Source organism: Rhinoderma darwinii, unplaced genomic scaffold, assembly GCF_050947455.1.
Source record: "Rhinoderma darwinii isolate aRhiDar2 unplaced genomic scaffold, aRhiDar2.hap1 Scaffold_813, whole genome shotgun sequence".
NCBI classification, from domain to species: domain Eukaryota; kingdom Metazoa; phylum Chordata; class Amphibia; order Anura; family Rhinodermatidae; genus Rhinoderma; species Rhinoderma darwinii.
The window spans coordinates 40,328-60,311 of record NW_027464379.1 but is presented as its reverse complement, the minus strand read 5'-3'; the positions used below and the strand labels follow the sequence as shown (position 1 = coordinate 60,311).

At 45.1% G+C, this 19,984-nt stretch overlaps 1 protein-coding gene across 1 annotated transcript; it reads left to right on the top strand.

Annotated features, from left to right (window-relative positions):
- Nucleotides 1-4,682: 4,682 nt before the first annotated feature.
- LOC142731521 (gastrula zinc finger protein XlCGF66.1-like) lies at nt 4,683-8,575 on the top strand. The gene is made up of 5 exons (XM_075849425.1): nt 4,683-4,835; nt 5,302-5,469; nt 5,554-5,677; nt 8,186-8,273; nt 8,366-8,575. Exons 1-5 carry the CDS (start codon nt 4,758-4,760, stop codon nt 8,376-8,378), a joined length of 471 nt encoding a protein of 156 aa, XP_075705540.1. The 5' UTR covers nt 4,683-4,757; the 3' UTR covers nt 8,379-8,575.
- The last annotated feature ends 11,409 nt before the right edge of the window (nt 8,576-19,984 follow it).

Genomic DNA, 19,984 nt, shown 5'->3' with positions numbered 1-19,984 from the left:
AGGAGAGACCCTGCCCACATAGACTACACTCTACAAGAGAAGGAGAGACCTTGCTCACATAGACTGCACTCTACAAGAGGAGAGACCCTGCCTGCGTAGACTGCACTCTACAAGAGAAGGAGAGACCCTGCCCGCGTAAACTGCACTCTACAAGAGTAGGAGAGACCCTGCCCACATAGACTGCACTCTACAAGAGAAGGAGAGACCCTGCCCGCGTAGACTGCACTCTACAAGAGAAGGAGAGACTCTGCCCGCGTAGACTGCACTCTACAAGAGAAGGAGAGACCTTGCCCGCGTAGATTGCACTCAAAAAGAGGAGACACTGCCCACATAGACTACACTCTACAAGAGAAGGAGAGACCCTGCCCACATAGACTGCACTCTACAAGAGAAGGAGAGACCCTGCCCGCGTAGACTGTACTCTACAATAGGAGAGTGACCCTGCCCGCGTAGACTGCACTCTACAAGAGAAGGAGAGACCCTGCCCACGTAGACTGCACTCTACAAGAGAAGGAGAGACCCTGCCCGCGTAGACTGTACTCTACAATAGGAGAGTGACCCTGCCCGCGTAGACTGTACTCTACAAGAGAAGGAGAGACCCTGCCCACATAGACTGCACTCTACAAGAGGAGAGACCCTGCCCGCGTAGACTGCACTCTACAAGAGAAGGAGAGACCCTGCCCACGTAGACTGCACTCTACAAGAGAAGGAGAGACCCTGCCCGCATAGACTGTACTCTACAATAGGAGAGTGACCCTGCCCGCGTAGACTGCACTCTACAAGAGAAGGAGAGACCCTGCCCACATAGACTGCACTCTACAAGAGGAGAGACCCTGCCTGCGTAGACTGCACTCTACAATAGGAGAGACCCTGCCTGCGTAGACTGCACTCTACAAGAGGAGAGACCCTGCCCGCGTAGACTGCACTCTACAATAGGAGAGACCCTGCCCGCGTAGACTGCACTCTACAAGAGAAAGAGAGACCCTGCCCGTGTAGACTGCACTCGACAAGAGGAGAGACCCTGCCCGTGTAGACTGCACTCGACAAGAGAAGGAGAGACCCTGCCCGTGTAGACTGCACTCTACAAGAGAAGGAGAGACCCTGCCCACATAGACTACACTCTACAAGAGAAGGAGAGACCCTACCCGCGTATACTGCACTCTACAAGAGAAGGAGAGACCCTGCCTGCATAGACTGCACTCTACAAGAGAAGGAGAGACTCTGCCCGCGTAGACTGCACTCTACAAGAGAAGGAGAGACCCTGCCCGCGTAGACTGCACTCAACAAGAGGAGACCCTGCCCACATAGACTACACTCTACAAGAGAAGGAGAGACCCTGCCCACATAGACTGCACTCTACAAGAGGAGAGACCCTGCCCGCGTAGACTGCACTCTACAAGAAAAGTAGAGACCCTGCCCGCGTAGACAGCACTCAACAAGAGGAGACCCTGCCCACATAGACTACACTCTACAAGAGGAGAGACCCTGCCCATATAGACTGCACTCTACAAGAAGAGAGACCCTGCTCGCGTAGACTTCACTCTACAAGAGAAGGAGAGACCCTGCCCGCGTAGACTGTACTCTACAATAGGAGAGAGACCCTGCCCGCGTAGACTGCACTCTACAAGAGAAGGAGAGACCCTGCCCACATAGACTGCACTCTACAAGAGGAGAGACCCTGCCTGCGTAGACTGCACTCTACAATAGGAGAGACCCTGCCTGCGTAGACTGCACTCTACAAGAGGAGAGACACTGCCCGCGTAGACTGCACTCTACAAGAGAAGGAGAGACCCTGCCCGCATAGACACTACAAGAGGAGACAGTAGTTGAGGGTAGAAGCTGGTCATCCGGTGGAGTAGTGGCAGCCGGTTATTTTAGGGTGTAAGCTTTTCTGAAGAGGGGGTGTTCAGGTTACTAGTGAAGGTTTGGATGGTGGGAGAGATCTGATGTGTTGGGTTAAAGAGTTCCAGAGTATGGGGGATGCACGGGAGAAATCTTCTAGACGATGATGTGAGGAACAGATAAAATGAAAACAAAGAAGGTCTTGTGAGGACCGGAGATTATGTGTGGGGAGGTATCAGGAGATTAGGGCAGAGATGTATGGAGGGGATGGTTTGTTGACAGCCTTGCATGTCATTTTTAATATGTATAACTTAATTTAGTAGGCAATGGGTGGCCAGTGACCGCAGAGGTGGAATGAGGGGAGTGGTAGATTTACCCTTGCAGCTGAGTTGAGAATTGGTAGGAGGGGTGCAATAGTGTTACATGGGAAGCCACAGAGAAGGGTGTTGGAGTAGTCTAGACAGTAGATGATGAGGGCATATATACTAGCATGTTTGTCTGTTCGAGGAAAGACTGACTTCAAGAGAGTTTTTGAGGTTGAGGCAGCAAGAAGTGGTAAGCGCTTGGCTGTGCTATTTGAAATTAAGGATTATCCCAATGTAGCAGACCTGTGAGACGGGGAAAAGAGTGGAGCCATTAACTGTGATTTGATAGTTCTGGTAAGGGGGTTGAGTGAAATGGGGAAAAGATGATTCAGTTTTCTCCATGTTAATCTTAAGGAAGTGGGAGGTGAAAGAGGAGATAACTGTTAGACATTCTAGATAACAGGGAGGTAACATCAAGACCAGAGGTAAATTTGACCAAAATTTTAGATGGAGAAGAGTAAGGGATTCAGAACACTGAGACCCATAAGGGAGTAAATCTTTAGTTGGTAAGGTATGAGGAGATCCAGGAGAGGGCCAAGTCTAGAAGCAGAGGACAGGTCTAGAAGGAAGACCACAGAGTAATGTAGAAGCAGAGGACAGGTCTAGAAGGAGGAGCACAGAGTAATGTAGAAGCAGAGGACAGGTCTAGAAGAAGGAGCACAGAGTAATGTAGAAGCAGAGGACAGGTCTAGAAGGAAGAGCACAGAGTAATGTAGAAGCAGAGGACAGGTCTAGAAGGTGGCGGACAGGTCTAGAAGGAGGAGCACAGAGTAATGTAGAAGCAGAGGACAGGTCTAGAAGGTGGCGGACAGGTCTAGAAGGAGGAGCACAGAGTAATGTAGAAGCAGAGGACAGGTCTAGAAGGAAGAGCACAGAGTAATGTAGAAGCAGAGGACAGGTCTAGAAGGAGGAGCACAGAGTAATGTAGAAGCAGAGGACAGGTCTAGAAGGAGGAGCACAGAGTAATGTAGAAGCAGAGGACAGGTCTAGAAGGAGGAGCACAGAGTAATGTAGAAGCAGAGGACAGGTCTAGAAGGAGGAGCACAGAGTAATGTAGAAGCAGAGGACAGGTCTAGAAGAAGGAGGAGCACAGAGTAATGTAGAAGCAGAGGACAGGTCTAGAAGGAGGAGCACAGAGTAATGCAGAAGCAGAGGACAGGTCTAGAAGGAGGAGCACAGAGTAATGTAGAAGCAGAGGACAGGTCTAGGAGGAGAGGCACAGAGTAATGTAGAAGCAGAGGACAGGTCTAGAAGGAGCACAGAATAATGAAGAAGTGGGAGAACAGGTTTAAAAGGAAAAGCACAGAGTAATGTAGAAGCAGAGGACAGGTCTAGAAGGAGAGGCACAGAGTAATGTAGAAGCAGAGGACAGGTCTAGAAGGAGAGGCACAGAGTAATGTAGAAGGCGGAGGACAGGTCACACTTTACAGAAGTCTGTGTGTAAGATGTGACTGCTAAGTAATAAGATGATGCAGAGATCCTGCACACACCACACAATACATGCTGCTTCCTCACACTAAACTACCAGGACCTTCCATACATACACACTGGACTAGCGGGACCTTCCGCACATGCACACTGGACTGGCGGGACCTTCCGCACATGCTCGCAGGACTGGCGGGACCTTTCGCACATGCTCGCAGGACTGGCAGGACCTCCTGCACATGCACGCAGGACTGGCGGGACCTTCCGCACATGCTCGCAGGACTGGCGGGACCTTCCGCACATGCTCGCAGGACTGGCGAGACCTTCCGCACATGCTCGCAGGACTGGCGGGACCTTCCGCACATGCTCGCAGGACTGGCGAGACCTTCCGCACATGCTCGCAGGACTGGCGGGACCTTTCGCACATGCTCGCAGGACTGGCGAGACCTTCCGCACATGCTCGCAGGACTGGCGGGACCTTCCGCACACGCTCGCAGGACTGGCGGGACCTTCCGCACATGTTCGCAGGACTGGCCGGACCTTCCGCACATTCATGTCTTTCAGATGTGAATAAAGTTACTATCCGGTAAAATAATCTACAAGGAAAAGGGGAATACTATAATAATTAAGAATTTTAGATGTCTCTGAAGATCCAGGATCTCTGAGGTAACTTCTAATATCTGTAAAAACTTATATTAGGGGTGTATTCATTCATAAAGGGCATCTGTCACACTGACCACCAGTCTGATCTGTTGGCAGCAGATTATATAGCAGGAGGACCTGAGCAGATTGTGTCTCTCCATTCACTTCTATAGGAGTTACAGGAACCGCCTAACAAGGCCACCCAGAGGTGGAGCCGCATCTATCAGACATTTCTGGCTTATCCTGGGGGGAAATGTCCGTGTTGGGAATACCCCTTTATTCCATGTGGTGACGGCTCTGAGAAGATGTTTCTCTCAATGATGAATAAGTGAGGTTCTGTATGTCACACATGATGTTGTCCCCTGTATGATCTCCATCTTCTCCTTTCTTCATAAAGACGTCTGCAGTACTAGATCCTCCAGTTCCTCCAGTTTTCTCATCTTCTCCTCCACAACGTTCCTTCTCCTGAATGACCCACCAAGGATGGACAAGGACAGGAATGAGATGAGCAGAAGAATATTAGACTTCACCTTGGAGATCATCTACCTGTTGAGCGGAGAGGTAAACTTTTCTACATTATAGAACAAGTCCCACATAGGGAAGGGACAATACATAATAGGAATAATCCAGTGTCCTGTATAACAACGTCCAGATCTTCCAAGTGACGTCAAGAAGCTGAAGGTCAGCCACCAATATGGTCAGTTATGTGTCATGTCACCAATGCTGCAATAGTAATGTTGTAGAGCAATGAGAATGACCAGGAACCAGGAGGATCAGGATGACATCTATATAGAAACATAGGAGATGACGGCAGGAGGAGAGCACATGGTCCATCTAGTCCCCCCAATATTATTTCCTTTTTAGTTTTGGCCTCGTTCTATTTTCTCAATGTCTTTTTGTAGGTGAGGTCTCCAGTATTACAGATGTGGGGTCACTAGAGCTCTATACAGCGGGGTCACAATCTCCCTCTTTCTACTGAGGGGGGAATACTGTGTTCAGTTCTCTAAGTGTCTCTCTCCATACACAGGAGTACACAATAGTGAAGAAGACATCGGGTGACTGTACGAGTCCCATCATCCATGAGTCAGGAGGATGGAGCAGTAGTCCCATCACAGAGCCTCCCCCTCACTCCCGGATACATGAGAAGAAGATCTTAGAACTGATCTACAAGATGACGGAGCTGCTGACTGGAGAGGTGACGCTGCTGGGAATGCTGGGAAATTCTCCAGTAACAGCACTGGAGGTGTCTGGGTAATGACTGTATCATTGTGTGTGTCAGGTTCCTATAAGGTGTCAGGATGTCACTGTCTATCTCTCCATGGAGGAGTGGGAGTATCTAGAAGGACACAAGGATCTGTACGAGGAGGTCATGATGGAGGACTACCGGCCCCGCACATCACAAGGTAAGAAGAGACAGATCTATATTGGCATTACTGGGGGCACAGGCTGGCATTGGCGGCCATGTAGAGAACATCTGCTGTAAATCTGTGATGTGGGGGCCATTACTACATTTGTGGGGAGGGTAATTCATGTGCGGAACAGGAAAATCATGGAGTCTCCTTGTAATATTTGTCCCACCACAGACCACGTGACTTGTAGTACATCATTTCCACTGATCTCCGTGGCCTTCCGGCTTTTTTCAGATTGGACACCAGCTGTTGCAAATCTAAAACCCCCAATGTGTCTCTCAGGACATGCTGGGAGTTGTAGTTCTGCAGGTTGGTGAACTGATTTATACAAAGGTTTAATGAAAAGGGTAGAACATCAATGACATCCAGAATAAGATCTCATCCGGACCCCCGCCCTCCCCATATAAAGCATCGTATTACAGGAGGACGGCGCTGACAGATCACATGGGCAGATATGACCTCTGTGTTTTTACAAGTTTTGGTTTATTTTGTTAATTGACCCCATTCTGGTAAATTTGATGATGTCACGTCTCATGACATAGCTGTGACCCTGTGACATCTCGCCCACTTGGCACCCATGACCCATGGTGGGGGGTGTTTCCCACGTGGCATTGCATTAGCTATAAAAACATTGAGCGATTCTTCTCTGGGGTCACATATTACACCACTCGCCCCAAAAGCCATGCGGTCTTGGCATGAACACAATTTCGGGTGAGAGTCCATGAACACGCATGTAAATGCCGTGTTGTATGTTTTATGGCTGCGATTCTATATTTTACAAAGTCTGTGGAATTGGCCACATTGGTTTGGGAATTCTTTGAGGTGATAGAAACTTTCCCAGAGGGTGTAGTGGGACCCGACTGTCTGTATAAATCTTGCTAAAAAGTCCCTGCGTGTTCTAGTTGGGCCCCCTGACCGCTCCTTACTTAACCCCTTCCCGACCCGTGATGTGCCAGCACATCATCAGGCGGGGGAGGGGATGATGTATGGAGCGGGCTCACGCGATGAGCCTGCTCCATACACTGCAGGTGTCAGCTTCTGACACGCTGCACTACCGGCTAGGAACAGAGATGGCGCTGTTTAGTTAAATACTGCGGTCAATAGCGACCGCGGCATTTATATTGGTTTTCCTACGAAGGACATTTATGACATATCCACAGGTGTAATATCTCTAGAACGGGGCCCCCTAAGCCCCATTCCATCTTACCCGACTCCGCGGTCTTCCGGCCACTTCACTTCCTGGTTACATGTTCGAGTTACGCAAACAGCGTAACTCTCTGAGCTACGCAGTTTCCGCAACTCCCATAGAACTGAATAGTAGTTACGGCTACAGAGTAGCACGCTACGCTGCTTCTATAACTGACATTCACTACTATGGGAGTTCCGGAAACAGCGTAGCTCAGCGAGTTACGCTGTTTCCGTAACTCATCCATGTATTGCAGTGTATTGTACCAGCGATCTAATGATCACTGGTTCAAGTCCCCTAGGGGAACTAATAAAATCTGTGTAAAAAAAAAAAAACATTTCCCATTTTCCCCAAGCACAATGTAAAAATAAAATAATAATAAAATTGGTATCGCTGCATCGGTAAAAGTCCGGAACTATTACAACATAGCATTATGTGACTCACACAGTGAACGGTGTAAAAATGTTTTATTTAAAACCCCCGACTGTCTGTATTCTTCTACCATATTACGTTATAAATGGCCGCTCTGTTGTAACGGTTCACTGGGATACGCTTCTTGTGATGTCATCTAGAATGTGGGCAGATTCTATTTCTCTGAGCGTGACGTCCTCTAGGGAATCTGAGCGTGATGTCATGTGAAGGGCGGGGCCTGTGATCTGCATGTGTTCCGTTTGCACATAATGGCCCTCAGGTTGTGACATCATCAAGTTTATAAATTGGGGTCACACATTGACCGCGGTGTCAGTTTCTCTTGCTGGCTCTCGTCATGGACGTGTCTCATATGAAGAGGAGGAGGATGGTGATGTTTCCAATGATGAGTGTTGTAGAGAAGATGGAAGTTGGCGGACGCCAATTTCCGGAGGACGTGGAGATGGAGGAGGAGGATGAGAAGATGGAGGCTGGCGGACGCCAGTTTCCAGAGGACGTGGAGATGGAGGAGGAGGATGAGAAGATGGAGGCTGGCGGACGCCAGTTTCCAGAGGACGTGGAGATGGAGGATGGGAAGATGGAGGTTGGCGGACGCCAATTTCCAGCTCCTGATGTGGAGATGGACGACCTTTCGGGGGCTACGGTTAACATCAGGGCCTCCAACCCCCGAAAGAGAAAGTGGCCATTTTAGTAACATCTGCCACTTGGGGCCCATTTACCATCAGGGCCCCCAACCCCCGGGAGAGATAGCGGCCATCTTATTTCCATCTGCCGCTCGGGGCCCATTTACCATCTTTAGGTGAGGTAAGTGCCGTCCACTGATGATCTTCTCACCTCACGACTCTTCTACAGCCGCCTGGACACTGAATTTCTGATTTGTTTTGCAGTTGTCACCCCAACATCGTGGCCTTTACCACCTAAACCATCAGAAATTCCCATGAAGACTCCTCCAGTGATGAGCAGACGCGAGATCCGGTAAGTCTGACGTCTTCCGCTCGTCTTCATCTTCTCCTTGTGGTGAAGGTTTTGTGAATTTTTTTGCTTATTTGTATTTTTTCCTTTTCTAGGATCCGACTTTGAAAAATATGAAAAAAGTTTTCGGTTTCTTCTGATCCAGGATCGAGCTGTGTAAGGGTGGACTGGCGGCCATATCCACGGGTGAAGAAGGACCCTCCCCCTCTTCATCTCACCGATCATCGCATGTTAAAGGGCCGGAGACACAGAAAACCGCACAGAAATTCTACCAGATTCCATAATAAACAGATTTATTTTTACCATTTTTAGTGTTTTCATTTCTAGATTGGGGAATTTATCCAGGGAACCTGTGTTCTATGGGGGTCCGAAGGTTATAGGTGTAATACTCTGCAGAATATATCACTCTGTATCTGTCAGGAGGTGGAGAGGACAGAGCAATGTTCTGCAGATCTGTAGAGAGGTCAGTGGTGCAATAATCTGCAGAATATATCACTCTGTATCTGTCAGGAGGTGGAGAGGACAGAGCAATGTTCTGCAGATATCTAGAGAGGTCAGTGGTGTAATAATCTGTAGAATATATCACTATGTATCTGTCAGTAGAGGACAGAGCAATGTTCTGCAGATCTCTAGAGAGGTCAGTGGTGTAATAATCTGCAGAATATATCACTATGTATCTGTCAGGAGGTGGAGAGGACAGAGCAATGTTCTGCAGATCTGTAGACAGGTCAGTGGTGTAATAATCTGCAGAATATATCACTCTGTATCTGTCAGGAGGTGGAGAGGACAGAGCAATATTCTGCAGATATCTAGAGAGGTCAGTGGTGTAATAATCTGCAGAATATATCACTCTGTATCTGTCAGTAGAGGACAGAGCAATGTTCTGCAGATCTGTAGAGAGGTTAGTGGTGTAATAATCTGCAGAATATATCACTCTGTATCTGTCAGTAGAGGACAGAGCAATGTTCTGCAGATCTGTAGAGAGGTCAGTGGTGTAATAATCTGCAGAATATATCACTCTGTATCTGACAGTAGAGGACAGAGCAATGTTCTGCAGATATCTAGAGAGGTCAGTGGTGTAATAATCTGCAGAATATATCACTCTGTATCTGTCTGGAGGTGGAGAGGACAGAGCAATGTTCTGCAGATCTGTAGAGAGGTCAGTGGTGTAATAATCTGCAGAATATATCACTCTGTATCTGTCAGTAGAGGACAGAGCAATGTTCTGCAGATCTGTAGAGAGGTCAGTGGTGTAATAATCTGCAGAATATATCACTCTGTATCTGTCAGTAGAGGACAGAGCAATGTTCTGCAGATCTGTAGACAGGTCAGTGGTGTAATAATCTGCAGAATATATCACTATGTATCTGTCAGGAGGTGGAGAGGACAGAGCAATGTTCTGCAGATCTGTAGAGAGGTCAGTGGTGTAATAATCTGCAGAATATATCACTGTATCTGTCAGGAGGTAGAGGACAGAGCAATGTTCTGCAGATCTGTAGAGAGGTCAGTGGTGTAATAATCTGCAGAATATATCACTATGTATCTGTCAGGAGGTGGAGAGGACAGAGCAATGTTCTGCAGATCTGTAGAGAGGTCAGTGGTGTAATAATCTGCAGAATATATCACTATGTATCTGTCAGGAGGTGGAGAGGACAGAGCAATGTTCAGCAGATCTGTAGAGAGGTCAGTGGTGTAATAATCTGCAGAATATATCACTATGTATCTGTCAGGAGGTGTAGAGGACAGAGCAATGTTCTGCAGATCTGTAGAGAGGTCAGTGGTGTAATAATCTGCAGAATATATCACTCTGTATCTGTCAGGAGGTGGAGAGGACAGAGCAATGTTCTGCAGATCTGTAGAGAGGTCAGTGGTGTAATAATCTGCAGAATATATCACTCTGTATCTGTCAGTAGAGGACAGAGCAATGTTCTGCAGATCTGTAGACAGGTCAGTGGTGTAATAATCTGCAGAATATATCACTCTGTATCTGTCAGTAGAGGACAGAGCAATGTTCTGCAGATCTGTAGAGAGGTCAGTGGTGTAATAATCTGCAGAATATATCACTATGTATCTGTCAGGAGGTGGAGAGGACAGAGCAATGTTCTGCAGATATCTAGAGAGGTCAGTGGTGTAATAATCTGCAGAATATATCACTCTGTATCTGTCAGTAGAGGACAGAGCAATGTTCTGCAGATCTGTAGAGAGGTCAGTGGTGTAATAATCTGCAGAATATATCACTGTATCTGTCAGGAGGTGGAGAGGACAGAGCAATGTTCTGCAGATCTGTAGAGAGGGTAGTGGTGTAATAATCTGCAGAATATATCACTCTGTATCTGTCAGTAGAGGAGCAATGTTCTGCAGATCTGTAGAGAGGTCAGTGGTGTAATACTCTGCAGAATATATCACTATGTATCTGTCAGTAGAGGACAGAGCAATGTTCTGCAGATCTGTAGAGAGGTCAGTGGTGTAATAATCTGCAGAATATATCACTCTGTATCTGTCAGTAGAGGACAGAGCAATGTTCTGCAGATCTGTAGAGAGGTCAGTGGTGTAATAATCTGCAGAATATATCACTATGTATCTGTCAGTAGAGGACAGAGCAATGTTCTGCAGATCTGTAGAGAGGTCAGTGGTGTAATAATCTGCAGAATATATCACTATGTATCTGTCAGTAGAGGACAGAGCAATGTTCTGCAGATCTGTAGACAGGTCAGTGGTGTAATAATCTGCAGAATATATCACTATGTATCTGTCAGGAGGTGGAGAGGACAGAGCAATGTTCTGCAGATCTGTAGAGAGGTCAGTGGTGTAATAATCTGCAGAATATATCACTCTGTATCTGTCAGTAGAGGACAGAGCAATGTTCTGCAGATCTGTAGAGAGGTCAGTGGTGTAATAATCTGTAGAATATATCACTCTGTATCTGTCAGTAGAGGACAGAGCAATGTTCTGCAGATCTGTAGGGAGGTCAGTGGTGTAATAATCTGCAGAATATATCACTATGTATTTGTCAGGAGGTGGAGAGGACAGAGCAATGTTCTGCAGATCTGTAGACAGGTCAGTGGTGTAATAATCTGCAGAATATATCACTATGTATCTGTCAGTAGAGGACAGAGCAATGTTCTGCAGATCTGTAGAGAGGACAGTGGTGTAATAATCTGCAGAATATATCACTGTATCTGTCAGGAGGTGGAGAGGACAGAGCAATGTTCTGCAGATCTGAAGAGAGGTCAGTGGTGTAATAATCTGCAGAATATATCACTATGTATCTGTCAGGAGGTGGAGAGGACAGAGCAATGTTCTGCAGATCTGTAGACAGGTCAGTGGTGTAATAATCTGCAGAATATATCACTCTGTATCTGTCAGTAGAGGACAGAGCAATGTTCTGCAGATCTGTAGAGAGGTCAGTGGTGTAATAATCTGCAGAATATATCACTGTATCTGTCAGGAGGTGGAGAGGACAGAGCAATGTTCTGCAGATCTGTAGAGAGGTCAGTGGTGTAATAATCTGCAGAATATATCACTGTATCTGTCAGTAGAGGACAGAGCAATGTTCTGCAGATCTGTAGAGAGGTCAGTGGTGTAATAATCTGCAGAATATATCACTGTATCTGTCAGGAGGTGGAGAGGACAGAGTAATGTTCTGCAGATCTGTAGAGAGGTCAGTGGTGTAATAATCTGCAGAATATATCACTCTGTATCTGTCAGGCGGTAGAGGAGCAATGTTCTGCAGATCTGTAGAGAGGTCAGTGGTGTAATAATCTGCAGAATATATCACTCTGTATCTGTCAGTAGAGGACAGAGCAATGTTCTGCAGATCTGTAGAGAGGTCAGTGGTGTAATAATCTGCAGAATATATCACTCTGTATCTGTCAGTAGAGGACAGAGCAATGTTCTGCAGATCTGTAGAGGTCAGTGGTGTAATAATCTGCAGAATATATCACTATGTATCTGTCAGGAGAGGACAGAGCAATGTTCAGCAGATCTGTAGACAGGTCAGTGGTGTAATAATCTGCAGAATATATCACTCTGTATCTGTCAGTAGAGGACAGAGCAATGTTCTGCAGATCTCTAGAGAGGTCAGTGGTGTAATACTCTGCAGAATATATCACTCTGTATCTGTCTGGAGGTGGAGAGGACAGAGCAATGTTCTGCAGATCTGTAGAGAGGTCAGTGGTGTAATACTCTGCAGAATATATCACTCTGTATCTGTCAGTAGAGGACAGAGCAATGTTCTGCAGATCTGTAGAGAGGTCAGTGGTGTAATAATCTGCAGAATATATCACTCTGTATCTGTCAGTAGAGGACAGAGCAATGTTCTGCAGATCTGTAGAGAGGTCAGTGGTGTAATAATCTGCAGAATATATCACTATGTATCTGTCAGTAGAGGACAGAGCAATGTTCTGCAGATCTCTAGACAGGTCAGTGGTGTAATAATCTGCAGGATATATCACTATGTATCTGTCAGGAGGTGGAGAGGACAGAGCAATGTTCTGCAGATCTGTAGAGAGGTCAGTGGTGTAATAATCTGCAGAATATATCACTCTGTATCTGTCAGTAGAGGACAGAGCAATGTTCTGCAGATCTGTAGAGGTCAGTGGTGTAATAATCTGCAGAATATATCACTATGTATCTGTCAGGAGAGGACAGAGCAATGTTCTGCAGATCTGTAGAGAGGTCAGTGGTGTAATAATCTGCAGAATATATCACTCTGTATCTGTCATGTGATACAGGAGCAATGTTCTGCAGATCTCTAGAGAGGTCAGTGGTGTAATAATCTGCAGAATATATCACTCTGTATCTGTCAGTAGAGGACAGAGCAATGTTCTGCAGATCTGTAGAGAGGTCAGTGGTGTAATAATCTGCAGAATATATCACTATGTATCTGTCAGTAGAGGACAGAGCAATGTTCTGCAGATCTGTAGACAGGTCAGTGGTGTAATAATCTGCAGAATATATCACTCTGTATCTGTCAGTAGAAGACAGAGCAATGTTCTGCAGATCTGTAGACAGGTCAGTGGTGTAATAATCTGCAGAATATATCACTCTGTATCTGTCAGTAGAGGACAGAGCAATGTTCTGCAGATCTCTAGACAGGTCAGTGGTGTAATAATCTGCAGAATATATCACTATGTATCTGTCAGGAGGTGGAGAGGACAGAGCAATGTTCTGCAGATCTGTAGACAGGTCAGTGGTGTAATAATCTGCAGAATATATCACTCTGTATCTGTCAGTAGAAGACAGAGCAATGTTCTGCAGATCTGTAGACAGGTCAGTGGTGTAATAATCTGCAGAATATATCACTCTGTATCTGTCAGTAGAGGACAGAGCAATGTTCTGCAGATCTGTAGACAGGTCAGTGGTGTAATAATCTGCAGAATATATCACTCTGTATCGGTCAGTAGAGGACAGAGCAATGTTCTGCAGATCTCTAGAGAGGTCAGTGGTGTAATAATCTGCAGAATATATCACTCTGTATCTGTCAGGAGGTGGAGAGGACAGAGCAATGTTCTGCAGATCTGTAGAGAGGTCAGTGGTGTAATAATCTACGGAATATATCACTATGTATCTGTCAGTAGAGGACAGAGCAATGTTCTGCAGATCTGTAGAGAGGTCAGTGGTGTAATAATCTGCAGAATATATCACTCTGTATCTGTCAGGAGGTGGAGAGGACAGAGCAATGTTCTGCAGATCTCTAGAGAGGTCAGTGGTGTAATAATCTGCAGAATATATCACTCTGTATCTGTCAGGAGAGGACAGAGCAATGTTCTGCAGATCTGTAGAGAGGTCAGTGGTGTAATAATCTACAGAATATATCACTATGTATCTGTCAGTAGAGGACAGAGCAATGTTCTGCAGGTCTCTAGAGAGGTCAGTGGTGTAATAATCTGCAGAATATATCACTCTGTATCTGTCAGTAGAGGACAGAGCAATGTTCTGCAGATCTGTAGACAGGTCAGTGGTGTAATAATCTGCAGAATATATCACTCTGTATCTGTCAGGAGGTGGAGAGGACAGAGCAATGTTCTGCAGATCTCTAGAGAGGTCAGTGGTGTAATAATCTGCAGAATATATCACTCTGTATCTGTCAGGAGAGGACAGAGCAATGTTCTGCAGATCTGTAGAGAGGTCAGTGGTGTAATAATCTACAGAATATATCACTATGTATCTGTCAGTAGAGGACAGAGCAATGTTCTGCAGGTCTCTAGAGAGGTCAGTGGTGTAATAATCTGCAGAATATATCACTATGTATCTGTCAGTAGAGGACAGAGCAATGTTCTGCATATCTGTAGAGAGGTCAGTGGTGTAATAATCTGCAGAATATATCACTCTGTATCTGTCAGTAGAGGACAGAGCAATGTTCTGCAGATCTGTAGACAGGTCAGTGGTGTAATAATCTGCAGAATATATCACTATGTATCTGTCAGTAGAGGACAGAGCAATGTTCTGCAGATCTGTAGAGAGGTCAGTGGTGTAATAATCTGCAGAATATATCACTATGTATCTGTCAGTAGAGGACAGAGCAATGTTCTGCAGATCTGTAGAGAGGTCAGTGGTGTAATAATCTGCAGAATATATCACTCTGTATCTGTCAGTAGAGGACAGAGCAATGTTCTGCAGATCTGTAGAGAGGTCAGTGGTGTAATAATCTGCAGAATATATCACTATGTATCTGTCAGTAGAGGACAGAGCAATGTTCTGCAGATATCTAGAGAGGTCAGTGGTGTAATAATCTGCAGAATATATCACTGTATCTGTCAGTAGAGGACAGAGCAATGTTCTGCAGATCTGTAGAGAGGTCAGTGGTGTAATACTCTACAGAATATATCACTCTGTATCTGTCAGTAAAGGACAGAGCAATGTTCTGCAGATCTGTAGAGAGGTCAGTGGTGTAATAATCTGCAGAATATATCACTCTGTATCTGTCAGGAGGTAGAGGAGCGATGTTCTGCAGATCTCTAGAGAGGTCAGTGGTGTAATAATCTGCAGAATATATCACTATGTATCTGTCAGTAGAGGACAGAGCAATGTTCTGCAGATCTGTAGAGAGGTCAGTGGTGTAATAATCTGCAGAATATATCACTCTGTATCTGTCAGTAGAGGACAGAGCAATGTTCTGCAGATCTGTAGAGAGGTCAGTGGTGTAATAATCTGCAGAATATATCACTATGTATCTGTCAGTAGAGGACAGAGCAATGTTCTGCAGATCTGTAGAGAGGTCAGTGGTGTAATAATCTGCAGAATATATCACTCTGTATCTGTCAGTAGAGGACAGAGCAATGTTCTGCAGATCCGTAGAGGTCAGTCGTGTAATAATCTGCAGAATATATCACTATGTATCTGTCAGGAGAGGACAGAGCAATGTTCTGCAGATCTGTAGACAGGTCAGTGGTGTAATAATCTGCAGAATATATCACTCTGTATCTGTCAGTAGAGGACAGAGCAATGTTCTGCAGATCTCTAGAGAGGTCAGTGGTGTAATAATCTGCAGAATATATCACTCTGTATCTGTCAGTAGAGGACAGAGCAATGTTCTGCAGATCTCTAGAGAGGTCAGTGGTGTAATACTCTGCAGAATATATCACTCTGTATCTGGAGGTGGAGAGGACAGAGCAATGTTCTGCAGATCTGTAGAGAGGTCAGTGGTGTAATAATCTGCAGGATATATCACTATGTATCTGTCAGTAGAGGACAGAGCAATGTTCTGCAGATCTCTAGACAGGTCAGTGGTGTAATAATCTGCAGGATATATCACTATGTATCTGTCAGGAGGTGGAGAGGACAGAGCAATGTTCTGCAGATATCTAGAGAGGTCAGTGGTGTAATAATCTGCAGGATATATCACTATGTATCTGTCAGGAGGTGGAGAGGACAGAGCAATGTTCTGCAGATATCTAGAGAGGTCAGTGGTGTAATAATCTGCAGAATATATCACTATGTATCTGTCAGGAGGTAGAGGAGCAATGTTCTGCAGATCTGTAGAGAGGTCAGTGGTGTAATAATCTGCAGAATATATCACTATGTATCTGTCAGTAGAGGACAGAGCAATGTTCTGCAGATCTCTAGAGAGGTCAGTGGTGTAATAATCTACAGAATATATCACTATGTATCTGTCAGTAGAGTACAGAGCAATGTTCTGCAGGTCTCTAGAGAGGTCAGTGGTGTAATAATCTGCAGAATATATCACTCTGTATCTGTCAGTAGAGGACAGAGCAATGTTCTGCAGATCTGTAGAGAGGTCAGTGGTGTAATAATCTGCAGAATATATCACTCTGTATCTGTCAGTAGAGGACAGAGCAATGTTCTGCAGATCTGTAGAGGTCAGTGGTGTAATAATCTGCAGAATATATCACTATGTATCTGTCAGTAGAGGACAGAGCAATGTTCTGCAGATCTGTAGAGAGGTCAGTGGTGTAATAATCTGCAGAATATATCACTCTGTATCTGTCAGTAGAGGACAGAGCAATGTTCTGCAGATCTGTAGAGGTCAGTGGTGTAATAATCTGCAGAATATATCACTATGTATCTGTCAGGAGAGGACAGAGCAATGTTCTGCAGATCTGTAGAGAGGTCAGTGGTGTAATAATCTGCAGAATATATCACTCTGTATCTGTCAGTAGAGGACAGAGCAATGTTCTGCAGATCTCTAGACAGGTCAGTGGTGTAATAATCTGCAGAATATATCACTATGTATCTGTCAGGAGGTGGAGAGGACAGAGCAATGTTCTGCAGATCTGTAGAGAGGTCAGTGGTGTAATAATCTACGGAATATATCACTATGTATCTGTCAGTAGAGGACAGAGCAATGTTCTGCAGATCTGTAGAGAGGTCAGTGGTGTAATAATCTGCAGAATATATCACTCTGTATCTGTCAGGAGGTGGAGAGGACAGAGCAATGTTCTGCAGATCTGTAGAGAGGTCAGTGGTGTAATAATCTGCAGAATATATCACTCTGTATCTGTCAGGAGGTAGAGGAGCGATGTTCTGCAGATCTCTAGAGAGGTCAGTGGTGTAATAATCTGCAGAATATATCACTATGTATCTGTCAGTAGAGGACAGAGCAATGTTCTGCAGATCTGTAGAGAGGTCAGTGGTGTAATAATCTGCAGAATATATCACTATGTATCTGTCAGTAGAGGACAGAGCAATGTTCTGCAGATCTGTAGAGAGGTCAGTGGTGTAATAATCTGCAGAATATATCACTCTGTATCTGTCAGTAGAGGACAGAGCAATGTTCTGCAGATCTGTAGAGGTCAGTGGTGTAATAATCTGCAGAATATATCACTATGTATCTGTCAGTAGAGGACAGAGCAATGTTCTGCAGATCTCTAGACAGGTCAGTGGTGTAATAATCTGCAGGATATATCACTATGTATCTGTCAGGAGGTGGAGAGGACAGAGCAATGTTCTGCAGATCTCTAGAGAGGTCAGTGGTGTAATAATCTGCAGAATATATCACTCTGTATCTGTCAGTAGAGGACAGAGCAATGTTCTGCAGATCTGTAGAGAGGTCAGTGGTGTAATAATCTGCAGAATATATCACTCTGTATCTGTCAGTAGAGGACAGAGCAATGTTCTGCAGATCTGTAGAGGTCAGTGGTGTAATAATCTGCAGAATATATCACTCTGTATCTGTCAGTAGAGGACAGAGCAATGTTCTGCAGATCTGTAGAGAGGTTAGTGGTGTAATAATCTGCAGAATATATCACTCTGTATCTGTCAGGAGGTGGAGAGGACAGAGCAATGTTCTGCAGATCTGTAGAGGTCAGTGGTGTAATAACCTGCAGAATATATCACTCTGTATCTGTCAGTAGAGGACAGAGCAATGTTCTGCAGATCTGTAGAGAGGTCAGTGGTGTAATAATCTGCAGAATATATCACTCTGTATCTGTCAGTAGAGGACAGAGCAATGTTCTGCAGATCTGTAGAGAGGTCAGTGGTGTAATAATCTGCAGAATATATCACTCTGTATCTGTCAGTAGAGGACAGAGCAATGTTCTGCAGATCTCTAGACAGGTCAGTGGTGTAATAATCTGCAGAATATATCACTATGTATCTGTCAGGAGGTGGAGAGGACAGAGCAATGTTCTGCAGATCTGTAGAGAGGTCAGTGGTGTAATAATCTACGGAATATATCACTATGTATCTGTCAGTAGAGGACAGAGCAATGTTCTGCAGATCTGTAGAGAGGTCAGTGGTGTAATAATCTGCAGAATATATCACTCTGTATCTGTCAGGAGGTGGAGAGGACAGAGCAATGTTCTGCAGATCTCTAGAGAGGTCAGTGGTGTAATAATCTACAGAATATATCACTCTGTATCTGTCAGGAGGTGGAGAGGACAGAGCAATGTTCTGCAGATCTGTAGACAGGTCAGTGGTGTAATAATCTGCAGAATATATCACTCTGTATCTGTCAGTAGAGGACAGAGCAATGTTCTGCAGGTCTGTAGACAGGTCAGTGGTGTAATAATCTGCAGAATAAATCACTCTGTATCTGTCTGGAGGTGGAGAGGACAGAGCAATGTTCTGCAGATCTGTAGAGAGGTCAGTGGTGTAATAATCTGCAGAATATATCACACTGTATCTGTCAGTAGAGGACAGAGCAATGTTCTGCAGATCTGTAGAGAGGTCAGTGGTGTAATAATCTGCAGAATATATCACTATGTATCTGTCAGTAGAGGACAGAGCAATGTTCTGCAGATATCTAGAGAGGACAGTGGTGCAATAATCTGCAGAATATATCACTCTGTATCTGTCAGTAGAGGACAGAGCAATGTTCTGCAGATCTGTAGAGAGGTCAGTGGTGTAATAATCTGCAGAATATATCACTCTGTATCTGTCTGGAGGCTTTTTGGAATTTTTCTTGAAAATATAAACAATTGCTGGTAAATTTATACATTTTCTAACGACATAAAACAGAAGGACAGATAAAGTAATGCCAACAAGGGACAATATATTACCCCCCCCCCCATAAAAAGTGGGGGTGAAATGTCCGAATGTTTCTCTTATTCTGCAGATATCATTTTATTCCTTTATGTCACTAACACAGCAGATGATAACAGAGAATCACAGCTCAATATTTATTACCCCGATTCTGCAGTGTTTAGTGATATGACATATGTGGCCCTAGTGTGCCATGTGACTTATTGGACTCTTTGCGGAGCAACTCACGCGGAGGCAGAAACGGGAGAACAAATATGAAAGACCCCCAGTTTGTGCAAAGTGAAATTGAGCTGGGCAGCATAAAGCACCCGTCAGCTGAGTGGACCCCCCTATAAGAGCAGGGGGCCCCGGCATTTGCCCGGTTCGACCATGTGCACAGTTTACATATACCCTGATGTACTCCTCACATATTACATATACCCTGATGTACTCCTCACAGATTACATATACCCTGATGTACTCCTCACATATTACATATACCCTGATGTACTCCTCACAGATTACATATACCCTGATGTACCCCTCACATATTACATATACCCTGATGTACTCCTCACATATTACATATACCCTGATTTACTCCTCACATATTACATATACCCTGATGTACTGCTCACAGATTACATATACCCTGATATATTCCTCACAGATTACATATACCCTGATGTACTCCTCACATATTACATATACCCTGATGTACTCCTCACAGATTGCATATACCCTGATGTACTCCTCACATATTACATATACCCTGATGTACTCCGCACATA

Excerpts from the sequence above, each read along its gene's own strand:
- LOC142731521 (XM_075849425.1), top strand. The coding sequence starts at position 4,758 with ATGGACAAGGACAGGAATGAGATGAGCAGAAGAATATTAGACTTCACC. Across the intron at positions 4,836-5,301 it reads TCTACCTGTTGAGCGGAGAG|GAGTACACAATAGTGAAGAA; the intron begins GTAAACTTTTCT and ends CTCCATACACAG. Across the intron at positions 5,678-8,185 it reads CCGGCCCCGCACATCACAAG|TTGTCACCCCAACATCGTGG; the intron begins GTAAGAAGAGAC and ends TTTGTTTTGCAG.